Source organism: Nelumbo nucifera, chromosome 1 (assembly GCF_055504915.1).
Source record: "Nelumbo nucifera cultivar China Antique chromosome 1, China Antique-T2T, whole genome shotgun sequence".
Taxonomy (NCBI): domain Eukaryota; kingdom Viridiplantae; phylum Streptophyta; class Magnoliopsida; order Proteales; family Nelumbonaceae; genus Nelumbo; species Nelumbo nucifera.
The window spans coordinates 151,775,430-151,791,791 of NC_142649.1; the positions used below are offsets into that span (position 1 = coordinate 151,775,430).

The window sequence follows — 16,362 nt, forward strand, 5'->3', positions numbered from 1 at the left end:
AGGGGTGTCTAGGCAAAGGAATGTTATACTCTAACCAGGGACATCTCAAGGTTGAGGCTTATACTGATGTTGATTGGGCAGGTTCTATAGATGATAGAAGATTCACCTTCGGTTACTACACCTTGGTAGGGGGTAATGTTGTGTCTTGGAAAAGCAAAAAACAATCTATTGTTGTCCAATCTAATGCTGAAGCTGAATATAGAGCTATGACTCATGGTGTATCGGAGCTGCTATGGTTGAAGTCCTTGTTATCAGAAATTGGGATCCAAACTGAAACCCCAATGATGCTACACTATGATAATCAAGCTGCCATAAACATTGCTCATAACTCTGTTCAATATGACTGTACAAAGCATATTGAAGTTGACAGGCACTTCATTAGAAAAAAGATAGCTAATGGAGAGATATGTGTGCCTTTTGTTAGGTCAGAGACCAACTTGCTGATTGCCTCACTAAAAGTCTCAACAAGTCAAAACTTGATAGAAACTTGAGCAAGTTGGGCATGATAGATATCTATGCTCAACTTGAGGGGGAGTGTTGAGAATGTGTATTTGGCTTTAGGGGTATTGTTGTCTTTTCTTATTATTTGTATTTTGGGCACCCTTAGGGACATGACTGTAATTTCATATTTAACATATAATGGAATATTTTAGGTGTGAACAATAACATCCAATTCTCTCCCATACCTCTTCTTCTTCTTCTTCTTACACTCAATAACTGTGTGCAAGTCAATACTTGAGCCTAGTTGAACCTTTGCCTCTAATACTACTGTTGTACAATAAGGGGAGTTGTCAAAATTAGGGAACTTAAACATATGTAGGATATACACATTGGAGTTAATACCTTTAACCCCAAAGCTTGAACTATTTAATTGTGGGCCAATCCTTGTATATAAAGTCCTTTTCATTCTTATCTCTTTTCAATGCGAGATTCTACATTGACACGTGCATTTTAACATGAGATGGTTTGATCATGTACATAGAAGGCATTTGACATCATCTATCTATTACAAATAGAAGGGACTAGAGGAGCTAGGAGCATGCTAAAAGACTTGGGTAGAAATATAAGAAACAATTTAAATGTCTATAACAATGAATATGACACAGAACAAAACAGAATGGACAAATACATTTCACGTAGCAAACCCCATATAATCGGGATAAGGCTTAAATGATGATTATGCCTATAAATTTTAGCTATTTGAGTATTTCCGATTCTTATAGTAAGTTCTTTCTTCTAACTAGACCATGTAAACCATTTCTAGTATGGGACTGCCCTTGTGTTTTTTGAGAACCAAACCAATGGACTTGTGTTTTAAAATTATAAGCATAAAGTGATTTTGTATCAATAAAAAATCATTAAGGCCCTGTTTGATTTCTGGTAAATTACTTACTCAGATAAATGTATTTACCCAGGTAAGTGATACCTAAGAAAAATAAATTTTCTACAAAACCACATATATCTGAAAAAAAGAACATGGGTATCTTGATCAATGGGAATCAAAGTCCCATTGACCAACTTTCCCCTAGCCCCCTCTCAAAATCCAAAAAAAAAAAAAAACAGACAAATGAACCCTAAAAATCACTCTCCTTGACTAGCGTGGTTTGACAAGTTGTTAAGGATTAATAACTCCACTCTCTCATATATTGGGATAGTGGTTTGACAAATTATTGTGTGGATTTAAAAGCATTCTGCTCAAAGCATCTTAAGACTCTAATCTGGAGTTAAATTAGTAGAGGTAGATGTAGATCAATAGAGACATGATCCTTTGGAAATATTCAAATACACATCAGTACATAGTGAAATCCGCATATAAGTGCTATTTAAACTTTCTCTCTGTATCTCATACAAATGTAAACTAGAGGGAGATGTGAAAATTAAAATTTCCTTTCAAATTTCAGCTTTTCTTATGCAAAACTTATTGGGGATCCATCAAAAAGAAAAGACAAATTGAATTTTTTTAAATCCTATGAGCAATATTGTTTGTTCATATAGAGAACTCTTGAATCATATTTTCTTCTCTTACCAATACGCCAGAGCTATTTGGTTCGGGCTTCAGAAAAATATATCTAAAGTAAACACTCTAGGAAAGTTATTTCATAAAATAATAGAACATTGGCAGAAGCCAAAAATGGGAACTTTGGTGTATATATATAATAATAATAATAATAATAATAATAATAATAATAATAATAATAATAATAATAATAATAATAATAATCTAAACAGACATCAAAATTTCCAATTATTTGATTTGAACATGTAAACAAATACATAAATTATTAATTATCCTATATATAAGATTCAAAGCATAATTAAATTCAATATATAATACATAAGTATACATGCCTTAAAACAATAATTTAATTATAAGTACCAAGGTTATTTTAGTAAATTCAATGTGTAAATCGGAAGAGTCAAGTTTTACCTAACTGTACCCTAACTGCACCCATACAGGTTGTAAAATCTAAGAACCTGTCCCCACCGCAAAATTCATTCTTCAGTTAAGACATAAAAATCATGTATATTTGTATCCTAAATCACAAAATTAGCTCATTCCAAAGACAAATGTATCTGTTAAGGAGGATCAACATAAACTTGATATTAAACGCATTTATGCTAATGGCTCTTTGATGCAACAATTGGAGAGAGCTGCTTGTACTTACCATCATTGATGGCAATGACAGGGTGCTTGCAGCAATTGGGGAATCATGGAAGCAAAGATTAAAAGAATTAAGGATATTATAGATTATTCTAATGCTAAACAAATAGTAAACCTGATGCAAAGCAAATCCACTAATTGTGTGTGGACAGAAAGTTGCTTTAAATATAAGGCCCATTCTTTTTTTGGATTTTGAGAGGGGAGAAAGTTGGTCAATGGGATTTTAGTTCCTATTGATCAAGATACCCATGTTCTTTTTTAAGATTTATGCGGAAATCATAGAAAATTTATTTCCCTGGTACGCTATCTCCCAGGTGGATAAATAACTCTCATTTGGAAAAAAGTTGCCAACACTTGAATTGAGCAACATTACCCCTTTTAATAATGGTCTTTTATGGCTAAAACAGACGTTTTCTTATTTATCTGGAAAATAAAAGAATATGGATAAATCTGGGTAAATAACTTTCCCGAAAAACGAATGGGGCCATAATGTTATGATGTTATCTTTCGCTTGTAAAAGGAATGTAAATATTACCTATCAGTTATCTGCTAGGGGACTATATGTAAATATTTTTACTGATTAGACAATTAATGAATTATTGATTTTTTTTCTAAATAAATAAAAGATATCTTGGCTCTGCAATTTTTTCTCAGTTTATTTACTTCCGAAGCACATAACATAATCAGTTAAAACAAGAAAATACAGATATACGTATCAGAAATTCAAAAAACTATCCACCTAAAATTAGGTGACCAAAGGAAAATCCCAGTAAAATCCAACCATCCAAGTAAAATCCCAGAATTAGCAACTGTACATATTATTCCCTGTAGGGAAATTCCATGAAGGAATGAGCTACAGAACCATTTTGTTTCCATTTTCACTAAAAAAGGAAAAAAAAAATTATCCAGGGAAGAAAATATCCTTTGAATTTTACAACCAATAAAAACTCCATCATTGAACCTAAACTCTAGATGTTCCAAGTTTTCGTTCAAACAAGCGACGAAGGAGATAGACTTGGAGAACACTAGCTCCTATTAGTGCTGCTGACTCAAACATGGCCTTATGTATTGCCCTCCGGCTCATTCCTTCATTCACTGCGGTTTGTTTGTCAGCTTAAAATCAGAATTAAAAGAATGATGGAAATATAAGATCCATTATAATATCTACTTTTGCTGGAAATGCAATGAAAATTATGCTAGTTTCCCAAATATAAAATTGAAATAAGAGAACTCTTCAATCATTGTTTAAACTTCTCTTTATATCATAAGGAAATGCTAGAGAAAAATGTAAATTTCGATGCCTACACCAACTTAATTGTTCACTTGGAATATTTATTTATGGGATTCAAGAGTAGCCCTGACAAGAGATAAAATGAGGGAAAGCAGATTTAGATGATCCGGTCATTTACACTATACAGCACAATTAAGAAGTCATCTATTGCAAGTTGAATGATCTAGAAGATCAGGGCGAGGCCAAAACAGACATGTGTTGAAGTAGTGAGAAACAATTGCAGGGTCCATAATCAACAATAGACATGGTACTGCAAAGCATAGAGTAGAATAGGTGAAATAGGATTGATGTAGCTGACTTCATCCAGTCGGGATGAGACTTTGTTGTGTTGAATTTGAGTGTATGTTCTTAATGCAGAGTATTTACATGGTAAATAATTGAAGTAGATTAACATGAATAAAAATGACTGATGGATCATTAAGCTTCCACAATCTTGCCACGTGTAAGAATATTGTGTAAACAGGATTTAGACTTTTTTTGGGGGGAGAGAGAGAGAAAGAGAGAGAGAGAGAGAGAATGTCTGTGAAATGTTTAAAAAAATGGTCATGCATATCCTTTCCTTATATTATGTCTTCAATACAGACTGTTAGACTGACTACGCCCTAGGTTGTCATTCATTCAGTACCCCATCCAAACTCAACGCATTATACAATGTTTAACATTAAGGGGGTGTTTGACAACGTGGTTGGCTTTGTTTTTGAAAACAAAAACAACTGCCACATCAGCAAAACAATTGCCCAAAAGAAAGGATTTTTTTATTCCCACATGGTATGAACCATTGACCTGGCACTTTCTCCTGGATAGAAGGCGATGCACATAGGGGTGGATTCGAGCCGAGCCGAGCTGAATAGTATGAGGCTTGAGCTCGATTTTGAGAAAAAATATTTTATAAAAATAAAAGTTATATATAAAAATATTTTTTATTTGATATTTAAAAAAATAAGAATTATAATAATTAATAATTATAATATTTTTATTATATATATATATTCGAGCCGGCTCGCGAGCCTCACGAGCCGAGCTCTAGTAGGCTCGAGCTCAGCTTGTTTCATAATCGAGCTAGTGAATTGGGCTCGAGCTCGGTTGAGAGCAGCTCATGAAAAGCTCGGCTTTTCCACCCCTAGATGCACATAACTAAGTCTCTTTACCACCAGAACTTTGGTAGCATGCACCCCTACAATACATGGTGCACAATTCCCTAAAATTCTAAAGGTTTCATTTATCAGATTCTAGTTGAGGATTTTGTATACCAGATATTAAGTCAATCAGAGGGCCTTAACCATCTAAAAAGATTGCAGAGTTCTTGGCCAATCAAATAAAAAGGCTGTAATCTTGAAAGAGATATTTTACCTAGTCAATTAGAATCATCCAACAAATTGATTTTGTCTCCAAGGTTCCCTACTCCATTGGGCATTCATTCTATAATTTAGATTAAAATGGAGCTACACCAAAGTTGATGCAGGATGGTAAGGGGTTGTCAAGGCAACACCTAGGTGGACACCTAGGCGACAAGGTGCCCATGGAGGATCACCTCACTTAAGCGCCTAGCTATTTTGTACATGGGGCCATACAATATTTTTATATTCTTATTTAGAGATTATAATAATAAAATAGAAAATTATAAACTACATTATTCAACAGACCAATGACTTGAGGCTTTCGTGATCCTTCAAGCCCCTCCTAAAACCCATAGCCCTATCTTTTTTGTTCCCACAGTGATTATCAAAGAATCTGGACATCAATATCCTCAGTTGATTTTCTTGTTCTTTCTTTTTGATGTCCTTTGGTGATAGCTCTCTCCATCCCCTATTTCTCAGCATCAGCTCTATGGATTGGACCTGTCTCCTAAGGTGAAAGTCTTTTGTTGGGAGGCTTTCTTGAAAATTATGAACATGGGTGACATGCTCTAATAAAGGAAGATTAATCAGTGCATATCTCCTCGTACATGTGTCTTTTGTCTGAGAAGTGATGAGAATGCGAATCATCTCTTTCTTGAGTGCCCTTTCACTTTAAAGTGTCAGGTTGCCTTCCTCAACTCAACAAAGCCTGGTCCCAATTATATGGGGTCGGCTTCTTCCTATGCAGACAAAAAGAGGGAAGATTCTATGGCACTGAATAAGGTTAGAAATTCTAACAAAGTATTTGGTTCAAGAGCAACATACAACTTTTTTGAGAACAAAAGTCAAAATTCAGAAAGTATTAGTATTATAGACCTTTGCTTGATATGGGTGGAAGATAGGTTCAACGCTAGAGCGGGGTTTCAAGGAATCCCAATTGAATTGATCCTAAGAGGATAGTCAAAGACTAGTCAGTTCTATATGCCATAGGTTGCACTTGAACAAGGATATGTTGAGCTAAAGCTTGATGGTAGCTCTCTCGGGAACCCAGGCCAATCAGGTATAGGAGCTTTCAGATATAAAAAGGCCATTGCCCAAAGTTGGTAGCAGCTATTTGGGGTCTAAGAAGGAACAAACTGGATACGGTCCTAATTTTTTGCATTCTTCTGCACAAAATGGCTGCCCTTGAACCCACATTCTTACACTTGTCAGCCCAAGACTTTACCATCACACCATGCAATGACCCCTAGTTTTCAGATATCACATGGGGAATATGTTCTTTAGCTATATATTGGCCCAGCTAGAATGAGAAACTCTTTTAAGGGCTGTTAGCTCTTTTGCATGGTCTGAGTTTGCACGGGAAAGAGACTGAAGAGGTTGGTGGTTGAGGTAGATTGTCAAGTTGTAATCAGTTGGTTTCTCTCAGATTGAATGACCTTGATTTCTCAGGTGGGACTCCCAGGTCTGCTAACAGACTAACAGCAGACAATCTATCCAGGATGGAAGTCAACAAGAGAGAACTATGGGAGATGCCGGATGGTCCAGGGAAACATTTGTAATTTTGTTTTATGTTTGGGCTTTCCGATGCTGTCAATCATTGACTGTTAATTTTGTTCCTTTTATACCACTCCAAGTTTCTTGGAGAGCAGGCTGCACTGTGTTTTCTATTTCTATCTGAATGAGATTTTCCGTTGATTAAAATAAGATATTTTTATACATACCTAGTGCTTGGCGGTCAGTCTGAGCCTCCAACCAGTGCTGTTCAAATTGGATGTTATAAAGAGATTCCTCTAACTTAGCAATCTGTTCCATCAAGGGGTTGAAATGTTCTACGGACATAGAGATAAGCTATCAGAAGTTTATTCACTCAAGCTAGGTGCACACAAACTAGAAGATATAACCCAGAAACATAGTGCTCTTACCATCTTTAGCATGCTGATCAAAGTGTGCAAAATGGCCAACATGTACATCAAAGTCTATGGTTTCATGATAAGGAGATTTGTTAGTGAAGCAAAATTGGTGAAGACCTTTCTTGCGAACTATGAAGTCAAACTTTTCACTTGTCTTATCACGAGAGTCATGAATTTGATCACCAGAAGGCCCCTTTACCTGATTATAACAACACACTCATGCAATCAAGTGATGGTATTTATAGCAAATGAGAAACGGTGTAAAACAAAGGCTAAGGAAAGTCTCAGACACAAATCTCTGAAAATCAACCGAGTAGCATTAGAAGTCCGGAATCATCAAACTAGTATATAAGTTCTTTTCTTCTGTTTCCATCAAAATCATTACTGTAGATTGCTTTAAATGTTTGAGAAAAATGTAAAATGGCAAATGAAGATACTTGGTAGTTGGTACACCTGATCCCACTTCCCTGAAAATAAGCAGAACTTACCACAAGATCTACACCATCTTCACCGTAACTCCATGGTGTGTCAGCTTTAATCACAACAAAGGAAACATGAACGGTATCCCCTTCATACTGAACGTTGTGAGAGAAGCACTCTTCTCTGTCGATCACAAATCTAATTCCAACTGCTGGTTGCAAGCTTGATAGAAGCACCAGTGGGACAATAAGTGCAAATATCGAGGGAAGAACCTCCATCTGTAAATTCACCACAACAACACGAAAATATTGATTAGAGATAAAAGGGTTCCCAAGACAAACCAAGTATTATGTCGTGAAACTGTTTTTTGTCCTCGACCGCTATATCTACAGACAATTACGACTTCACACACCCACCCAAGACCAGAGAGAGAGACGAACAATCCATTAATAAGAAATTAGGAGTCTGGAAATCATATATATACAGACAACCACAAAGAATTAGAAAACGGAAACCCGCCACCCTCCCAGAAAAAAAAAAAAAAAAAGGATGGGAAAAAGAATGCAAAATCAAAAAACGTTCCTGTGTAGAACTTTAATTTAAAATCTAGCGAAGACGAAACAACGTAGAATCAGATCTGATAAGCTGAACTCTGATGAAAAGAAAGGGATAATTATGCATCCAACGAAATTATAAAATCCCTTTTGATTTCGTCGGTTAAAAGAAAAAGACGAAATGTAAATTATGGCATGAGGTAGGAATTAATTACCTTTGGATTTGAAGAATGCAATGGATGTAGGGAAAGTTTGCAGGAGAAAACGAAAGACTGCACCTTCTCTCCTCAATATTGAGCTCTCTCAAATATAAAATTGGTAAACTAACCAAACGAGCCTTCTCCGCTTCTTTATTTCAGACCGAGAAGTAACGAACGACAAATGACCTGACATTTGTTGTAATAAAGGTTGTTATTTGGGAATTGGGATCCCTCCCGTTGAGGAAGGTACGCGTTCGAACCCGTGGAAAGGCGGGCTCTTCGCCAGTGAGTCCCGCTTGAATCGTAGCGTCACACATATCACCGGACAACCCTCGAAATATGCTTCTTGCCGCCCTTCTCTAATAAATCGGACTGTGCCGCCCGTGGCTGGGCACGGCTCGGCATATAGACTGGGGGCCGTGCCAGGTGTGGCATGATTGTATAGGATGTATCGGGTTTGAGGTTTTAGGTCTATGGCCTGGTATGAAATCATACGATCGAGCGGGTCGTGTTATTTGCAGTCCTCTTATTGTATGATCCATATTATTTATATTATATATAAAAGTGTTAAAATTTTTTTGGACTAAAATTATCTTTCATTTTTTTATTTGAGAAAGGATATAAAAGTTATTTTATTATAGTTTTAATGACTACTATAATGATTATATTTATGTATTTAATTTATTTCTAATTGTAAGGTTTGAAAATGTAACTTTAATTATTACTTTACAGGTCATTTAATCCCCTCTCATTAAGTTTTACACTTATGGTATTAAATCTCATTTTCTCTTATTAAATCCTATATTTTTAAGTTATTTTTCGCTAATAAATGCTACCAATTAGATCTATGTCAATATTTTAACAATATAAATCTATAATTTTAAAACTGACTCAAAAACAAAATCATTCTTTATCCAAGTAGCAATTATGCAATTCAATAATCCAAATCAAATTGATCAACCTATAAAGTCATAGTTAGGTAATAAAGTTTTTTAAATAGAAATAAATATAGAAGATTACAAAAAAAAAACTAGGCACATTTATGATATTTTTATTAATCAAACAAAAAAATAAATGTAATAAACAAGAATTATTTTTACTGAAAATGAAAATGAAATACATAAGATAGAACTAACCAAAAATGAAATATAAAAACTAATAGTAAATAGTTCAACTTTTGGATTAAATGTGTTAACCTTTAATGTCATAAATAAATAATAAAGTTTAAAAAATACATAAATTTTGCAAAAAAAGAATTCAGACACATGTATAATATCATGTATTTGTCATGTTAAACTAAAAATAAGTGTGACATATCAAAATTATTTGTACACAAAAAATATAAAAAAATGATTATATTTCTATATTTACATTATTATTAATAATATGAATAAGATTGTAGAACTTTCTTTTGACAAAAATCAAGGTTTTAAAAACTGACCCAAAAATAAAACCACTTTGACTTTCGGTTTCTAGACCAACGGTTCAACCATCCAGTTTGAGTGGGTCAAAGTCCACCTTATATATATTATGAGAGGGGAGTGTGAGACTTTGAGAAAGAGGCGACTGGTTAAAGCTGAGAATTGAGAAAAAAAAAAGAGAATAATAAGATGGTGATGAAGAAGAAGAATAGAAGGAAGCATCGCCAGAGGTGGTTGTCATTATGTTCACCGGTCGTTGTTGCAGAACCATTTGCCTTGAGAAGAATAATAAGAAGGAATCGCCACCGACAACTATCTCCATGTTCATCATCACCATCACTACAACACAGTTTGCCCTCTTCTTACATCTCTTTCATTTCTCTAAATCTCTCTCAAGTCCTAGATTATTTACTTCATTGGTGTATCTTAGATTTTAATATAAGATCGGTGTTTAATCTCTCATCTCTTGGATCGAATTTTTGATTTCTTCTTTGCAGTTGCAATTTTTTTTTTGTTATACCTTAAAAAGAACCAAATAAATGAAAAAACTCACAATCAAAATGGAAAAACTAAAAACCCTAACTAGTTTTGACCATTGGGAACAATCGAATAGGATTATGAAATATAAAATTTTCTCTTTTTCAAATTATTTTAATTTATATTTTAAAATAAATAACAAATTTGAAATTAGTTTGAAAGCAACCCAAGAACCATTAATTGGGTTGAACATTTTAATGGTTAAACCGACCCGGTCAACGGTTCTCTAACTATTTCAATGGTTTTTTGTAAAATAGCAATCCAGGGCCAAAATGGAACCAATGACCTAACCAGTTCCCGGGCCAAACGGTTCGACTGTCCATTTTGGTTTGATTTTTAATACAATGACTAAAATATTCATTTGTTAATTTAGTCCCTATTTAATTGTAAGGTCTAAATTGTAAATTGAACTACTACTTTTCACCTCATTCAATTCCATCTATTTAAATCTTATTTTTTTTTATAAATGAACAAAAGAGAAAAGATACACAAAAGATAAAGCACTGCAAAAAGAGGAGTCTAGCCAAGTAGATAGGCATGTCAAAGATAATTGAAACTTCACAATTTGATATGTTTATCACATATTTGGATGAGGTGTTTATGCAACCAAATTTGGATTTTGCAATTTTCATTTGATTAATAATAAAAAACAAAAAAATAAAAAATACATAAAGTATAGAATTTTTGGGTATATTATTATTATTATTATTATTATTATCATCATCATCTAAAATTGCCAGTGCAAAGCCGTGGGCCGTGCTGGCAGCTTACAATTAAATATGCATATATATATATTATACATATTATATATAATAATTATATAATATATTAATATATATAATTTTATTTTCAATTTTTTTTATATTATTTCATTTTATTATTGTATATATAAACAATTGTATACATCAAAGTTCATATAAAATAAAATTTTCATATTTTTTCTATATTTTAATTTATGTTAAAATTTTCATTATTTTTCAAAATAAAAAAAAGGCTTGGCCCAATCCATGGACCAGCTTGGCCCATGACACGACATGATGAGCCCGCATGGGCTCAAGCCGTGGGTCGTGCCGGGCCGACCCCCCAAAGATGGCTTTACCTAGAGAGCAATAAGGAGCAAGATGGCTTTACCTGGAGCTGGGCCACCCCTATTTATACTTGACCTTGCCTTAGAGTGGTTGGAGGTTGTTGGGAATGGACGACTAGGATTCCCTCCGGCCAATGCCACGTGGCTTAATCCTGGACCCTACCATATGTGCCTATATCACTTGCCCCCCACTCTCGAGGTCATGATGGTCGAGGTCGAATTGGTGTGTTGAGCTGAGACCTCAACTTCGGCCGAAGAGAGTATTATAGCACCATGTGGAGGCATAGGATGGAGCGTTTGGCAAAGGCCTTGGCCTCGGTTGTTGAGAGCTCCCCTGGGTAACCCTGTAGTGGTGGTTCCTTTGTTGACATCTTGCTTCTTTGAGAACTGTGTCGAGCTGAGGTCACAAGGCTGTGCATGACACGGGTGCGAGGCATTCGCATTCATCTATCGAGTTTTGTACGGGCATTTGTCGTAGATCTGTATGTGGGACGGGTGTCAGCGTCGATTGGTCATGGCCGTGTCGAGATGGATGGCGGGTCACCCAATTCGGGTCACTCCTGTCCCAGAACCGGTAGACAGACCAAATGATTCTCTTGGTGTCGTTTCATATTCCCAAGGTAGGCACCATGTGGCATGCGTTGGTTCAGGTTGTCAGGTCGGCGGCTTTGCGGTCGTTGGATTGAAGCAATCTGAGCTATCCGTTTTCCTTTAAATGGGGTTGTTGGTTGAGGCAGCTCCCTACCATTTGCTTGCTTTCGCTTAAGTCTCCAGAGACCTTGGACACCAACCAACCCAACCCTTAGCTTTCTTCCTTCAACTCAGATTACTAGGTAAAGGACTCCTCTGGAACCATGTCATACTTTGACTCCGGTCCTGAATGCTATGAACTTCCTGACCTCTCTAACACTAGCATGCCCAATTCCACCTCGTCCAGTAGTGAGGATACCACTAGTGAATCCGAGAGCTCCCCTCGGGGGCCTGGAGTCCAGGTACTAAGGGTGAGGACTGCCCCTAGAGGTGTCGATGTAGTTGGTAGGACAAGGAATCTCTCGATGAAAGTACTATCTCTACGAGGCTGAAGGGCGACGCCGTAGGGAACATTTTAGCGTGTCCCGAAGTGGTGGAGTCGGAGGAGGCCGAGAACCTCACTCCTGAGGAGTTAGCCAAAGGCGAAGGACGAGGTGTGACTTTGATACATTATCCACGCTCCGACCTGGACAGAAAACTTAGCAAGGAGCAAGTGAGGGCCCTTGCTGAGATGTATCATATTCCTGGGGGCTATAAGGTTAGAGTCCCTAGCATCAGTGACAGGTCGTGGTAGCCAACCGAGGGGGGAGGTTTGTGTGCATATGCACTACCTCCACTTTTGGCCTCCAATTTCCAATTCCCCCACTCGTCTCTGATCTCCTCAATTGCTACAATCTCTCCCTCATTCAATTAGCTCCCAACATCGTTAGGACAATCATAGCTGTGTTGGTGATGTCCCACCTCCAAGGTGTGCACATAACCGTCTATGTCTTTCGGTTCCTGTTCACCTTGAGGAAGCACCCTACTAGGGAAGGCCTATTCTACTTACAAGCTCGACGGGGTAGAGTTGTGGACAACCTGTTGTCTGTCCACAACTGGAAGAAGAAATACTTCTTCGTGTCCTGTCCGAAGGGTTGGCCTTTTAGGTCTGACTAGGGGAAGCTGGATCTTGTTGTTGAGAGGATATGACCCTATAATAATGACGTGGAGGCCGACGTGATGACCTGGATTCAGGTGTCAGAGACGATTCGCACCGAGCCCTTGGTAGTAGAGGAAGCCTTGGTGTGGGCTGGCCTCAGCCCCACCTGCTTCGGTATGGGCACTCATGCTGTCAGTTATCTACGTTGACTTACTTTTATTCTTTGCCTTCGAACTGATGTATTGTGCAGTGTGTTGTAGAGATGGACAATGACATCAAGGATCGAATCATGGAGATGGCGAAGTCCACCAAGAGGGGCTAGGGAGAGGGGCCGTTGAGGAGGCCTATCCCGAAGGAGACAACTACTCCAAAGGAACCGCCTCGGGAGAAGGCGCCGACTGAGGCCAAGAGGAGAAAGGCGCCGGCCGAAGCCGAGGGGAGGAAGGCGCCCACACCTAAGAGGCTCGCCGAGGCCCCCCCAACCTCCAAGGGGGAAGAGACTGGCGGTGAAGGACTGCTAAGCCAAGGGTGTCGTCGGGGGATCTCGACAATCTAAGCCCCACTCTTTTGACATGCCATTGGCGGTGAGAAGAGTCTACCGCCCCAACTAGAACATCTGGGAGGGCAAGTCTCTCAGCACCCCGAAGGTCGGTCAAGCCTTGGTGATCGGGATACTCCTAGTGGCGGACAAGTAGTCCTGGACCCGAGTGTCCGTCCAGGGGGTTTGAGACACATTGGTGGATCTATTGGTTGAGGTGAGGCTCTTTTTCTTTATACTTGGTCAATTTTCCTCTTTTTCCATACTTTGATCTGACAACTACTTGTTCCTTGTAGATGTCTTCCACCGCCGTCAGCCTATGAGACAAAGTGGAGGTCCTCCTTCAGCAGCTAAGGACCTCCCAGGAGGAGATTAACAAGCTGAAGCACTAGCTGATTGAGAAGCAAAGCGGCTGGGAGGCATCTGTTGTAGTGTTGCATGTGAGGGCTCTCCGGGCTTCTCTGAACGAGGTCAAAGATAATTTGAAGGAGGTCAGGGAGAAGCTCTAGGAGGCAAAGAAGAAGGCTATCGAGGAGTGGAAGACCATTGACGTTTACAAGGACAAGATGGCCAAGTTTGGTGTTGTTTCCTATTTGGAGGGCATCAAAGACACGAAAGCCCAAGCGTTGGCGATCCAACCCGACTTCAACGTCAACTTGCTAGGGCCTCAATCCAAAGGTGATCAAGTGGTAGAGGCGCTGGGGCTAGCCGAGACGGTGCAACCCTCCAAGGGCCAAGTCGGTGATGGTTAGCCTGCACAGGTTGAGGCAACTGACGAGCGTGTGGATGTTGATACTTGAAGATGACTCACACGGGGCCGAGGACTTCTCTCTACAGTGCCAATGAATGAAAACATACTATTTTTTTGTCAATCTTGTGTATTTTCTTCTTTTCTTGTCTTTTCTTTCTTGTTGAGCTAGGGGTCGATGCCCCCTTCGATAGGTCACAAGTAGTATAAAAACTCGTTGTTTCTCACTTAGTCATTCACTTAGAAATTTAAGGAAGTTAGGCTGAGGTCAAGCTTTGCCGCCGAGGGCTCAGGGCCCCTTTCCTTAGCGGGAAGGAAAGGGAAGCAATTGCCTTAGCTCACTTGACTTAACCCTCCTTAGGGACATAGAAAACAAGCTTGTGTGCAGCCAAGGCTCAACAAGTGATTCCTGTCCGAGGTCACGAAGTGTCCTTGACTTAGCGAAGTAGTGTTTCCCATTTTAGTGTGTTTATTTGCCTTAGTTTGCATTAGGTAGTGGGCTAACGTCGTAGGCCGATACCGTAGGTGAGGTCCACGAAGCTCTTTGCCTTAGAGAGAAGCCAAGTGGGCGTATGACTCTTTAAGAGTCGTGTGCTTGAGTCATTGCCCAGTCCGAGCTTATAACCTTGGAGAAGGTTGTGTGCTACAGCTAGTCATGCGGCTGAGGGGTCTTGGAAGTTAGGTGGAGAAGGAACGTTTACACTAAAAGTTTGAGTCGATGTGGAAGGAACTTTGCACTTTTCATTGATAAATTTTTATAATGGAGATTACATCATTGATAGTACATTCGGAATGAAGCTCTTTGCCTTAGAGAGAAGCCAAGTGGGCGTATGACTCTTTAAGAGTCGTGTGCTTGAGTCATTGCCCAGTCCGAGCTTATAACCTTGGAGAAGGTTGTGTGCTACAGCTAGTCATGCGGCTGAGGGGTCTTGGAAGTTAGGTGGAGAAGGAACGTTTACACTAAAAGTTTGAGTCAATGTGGAAGGAACTTTGCACTTTTCATTGATAAATTTTTATAATGGAGATTACATCATTGATAGTACATTTGGAGGTTCTTGGAGTTCCAAGTACGAGGTACCGGTCTTCCACCCAAGAACTCCAATCAAATGGTGCCAAGGCCGATCACCTGCCTGATTCTTTATGGCCCTTCCTAGTTTGGGCCGAGCTTTCTAGAATTGGGCTTGGGCACCATGACTTTTCTGAGGACGAGGTCACTTTCTTGGAAGTGGTGCTCCTTCACTCGAGAGTTATAATATTTGGCAACCCTTTGCTAATAGGCTGCGACCCTGACCTGAGCCTATTCTTGGATGCCTTCCAACAAATCTACATTGTTTCTTAGCTCTTCATCATTCTCGGCCTCATTGTATGTCTCGATTCGGAGCGTCGACTGGCCAATCTCTGCTAGGATGATGGCCTCGATCCCGTATGTCAAGTTGAACGGTGTCTCTCCCATGGCACTTCGAGGTGTCATCCGCTAGGCCCAAATGATGCTATACAGCTCGTCAGCCCAAAGATCCTTAGCTATGTCCAACCTTGTCTTCAATTCCTCCAAAATGGTTCTGTTGGTGACCTCAACCAGGCCAATGGTTTGGGGGTAGCCAATCGAGGTCTATTGCTACTTTATTCTAAGACTTACACACCATTCTCAAAACCTTGTGCCATCGACTTGTTTGCCATTGTTAGTGGCGAGCATGTGGGGGATGCCAAAGTGGCAGATGACATTCTTCTAGAAGAAATTTTGGATCATTTTGGCTGTGATGGTCGCCAAGGGCTCGGCTTCGACCCATTTGGTGAAGTAGTCTACCGCGTTGACCAAGTACTTATTGTTCCTAGTGGCTTGAGGGAAGGACCCGAGGAGGTCCATTCCCCACTTAGCAAAGGACCATGAACTGTTGAAGGCTGAGAGGGTTGTGGCCAATTGATGGGAGATGTTGGAGTGTCTTTGGCATTGGTCACACTTCTACACTAGCTCGGCGACATCCTTTTGT

At 38.9% G+C, this 16,362-nt stretch overlaps 1 protein-coding gene across 1 annotated transcript; it reads right to left on the minus strand.

Moving 5' to 3' along the window:
* Positions 1–3,426: 3,426 nt before the first annotated feature.
* On the minus strand, positions 3,427–8,783 carry LOC104587892 (transmembrane emp24 domain-containing protein p24beta2-like). Its single transcript, XM_010245656.3, has 5 exons — positions 8,390–8,783; positions 7,689–7,898; positions 7,213–7,399; positions 7,012–7,119; positions 3,427–3,757 (listed from the first exon to the last, which is right to left on the minus strand). Exons 2-5 carry the CDS (start codon positions 7,896–7,898, stop codon positions 3,624–3,626), a joined length of 639 nt encoding a protein of 212 aa, XP_010243958.1. The 5' UTR covers positions 8,390–8,783; the 3' UTR covers positions 3,427–3,623.
* Positions 8,784–16,362: the final 7,579 nt, after the last annotated feature.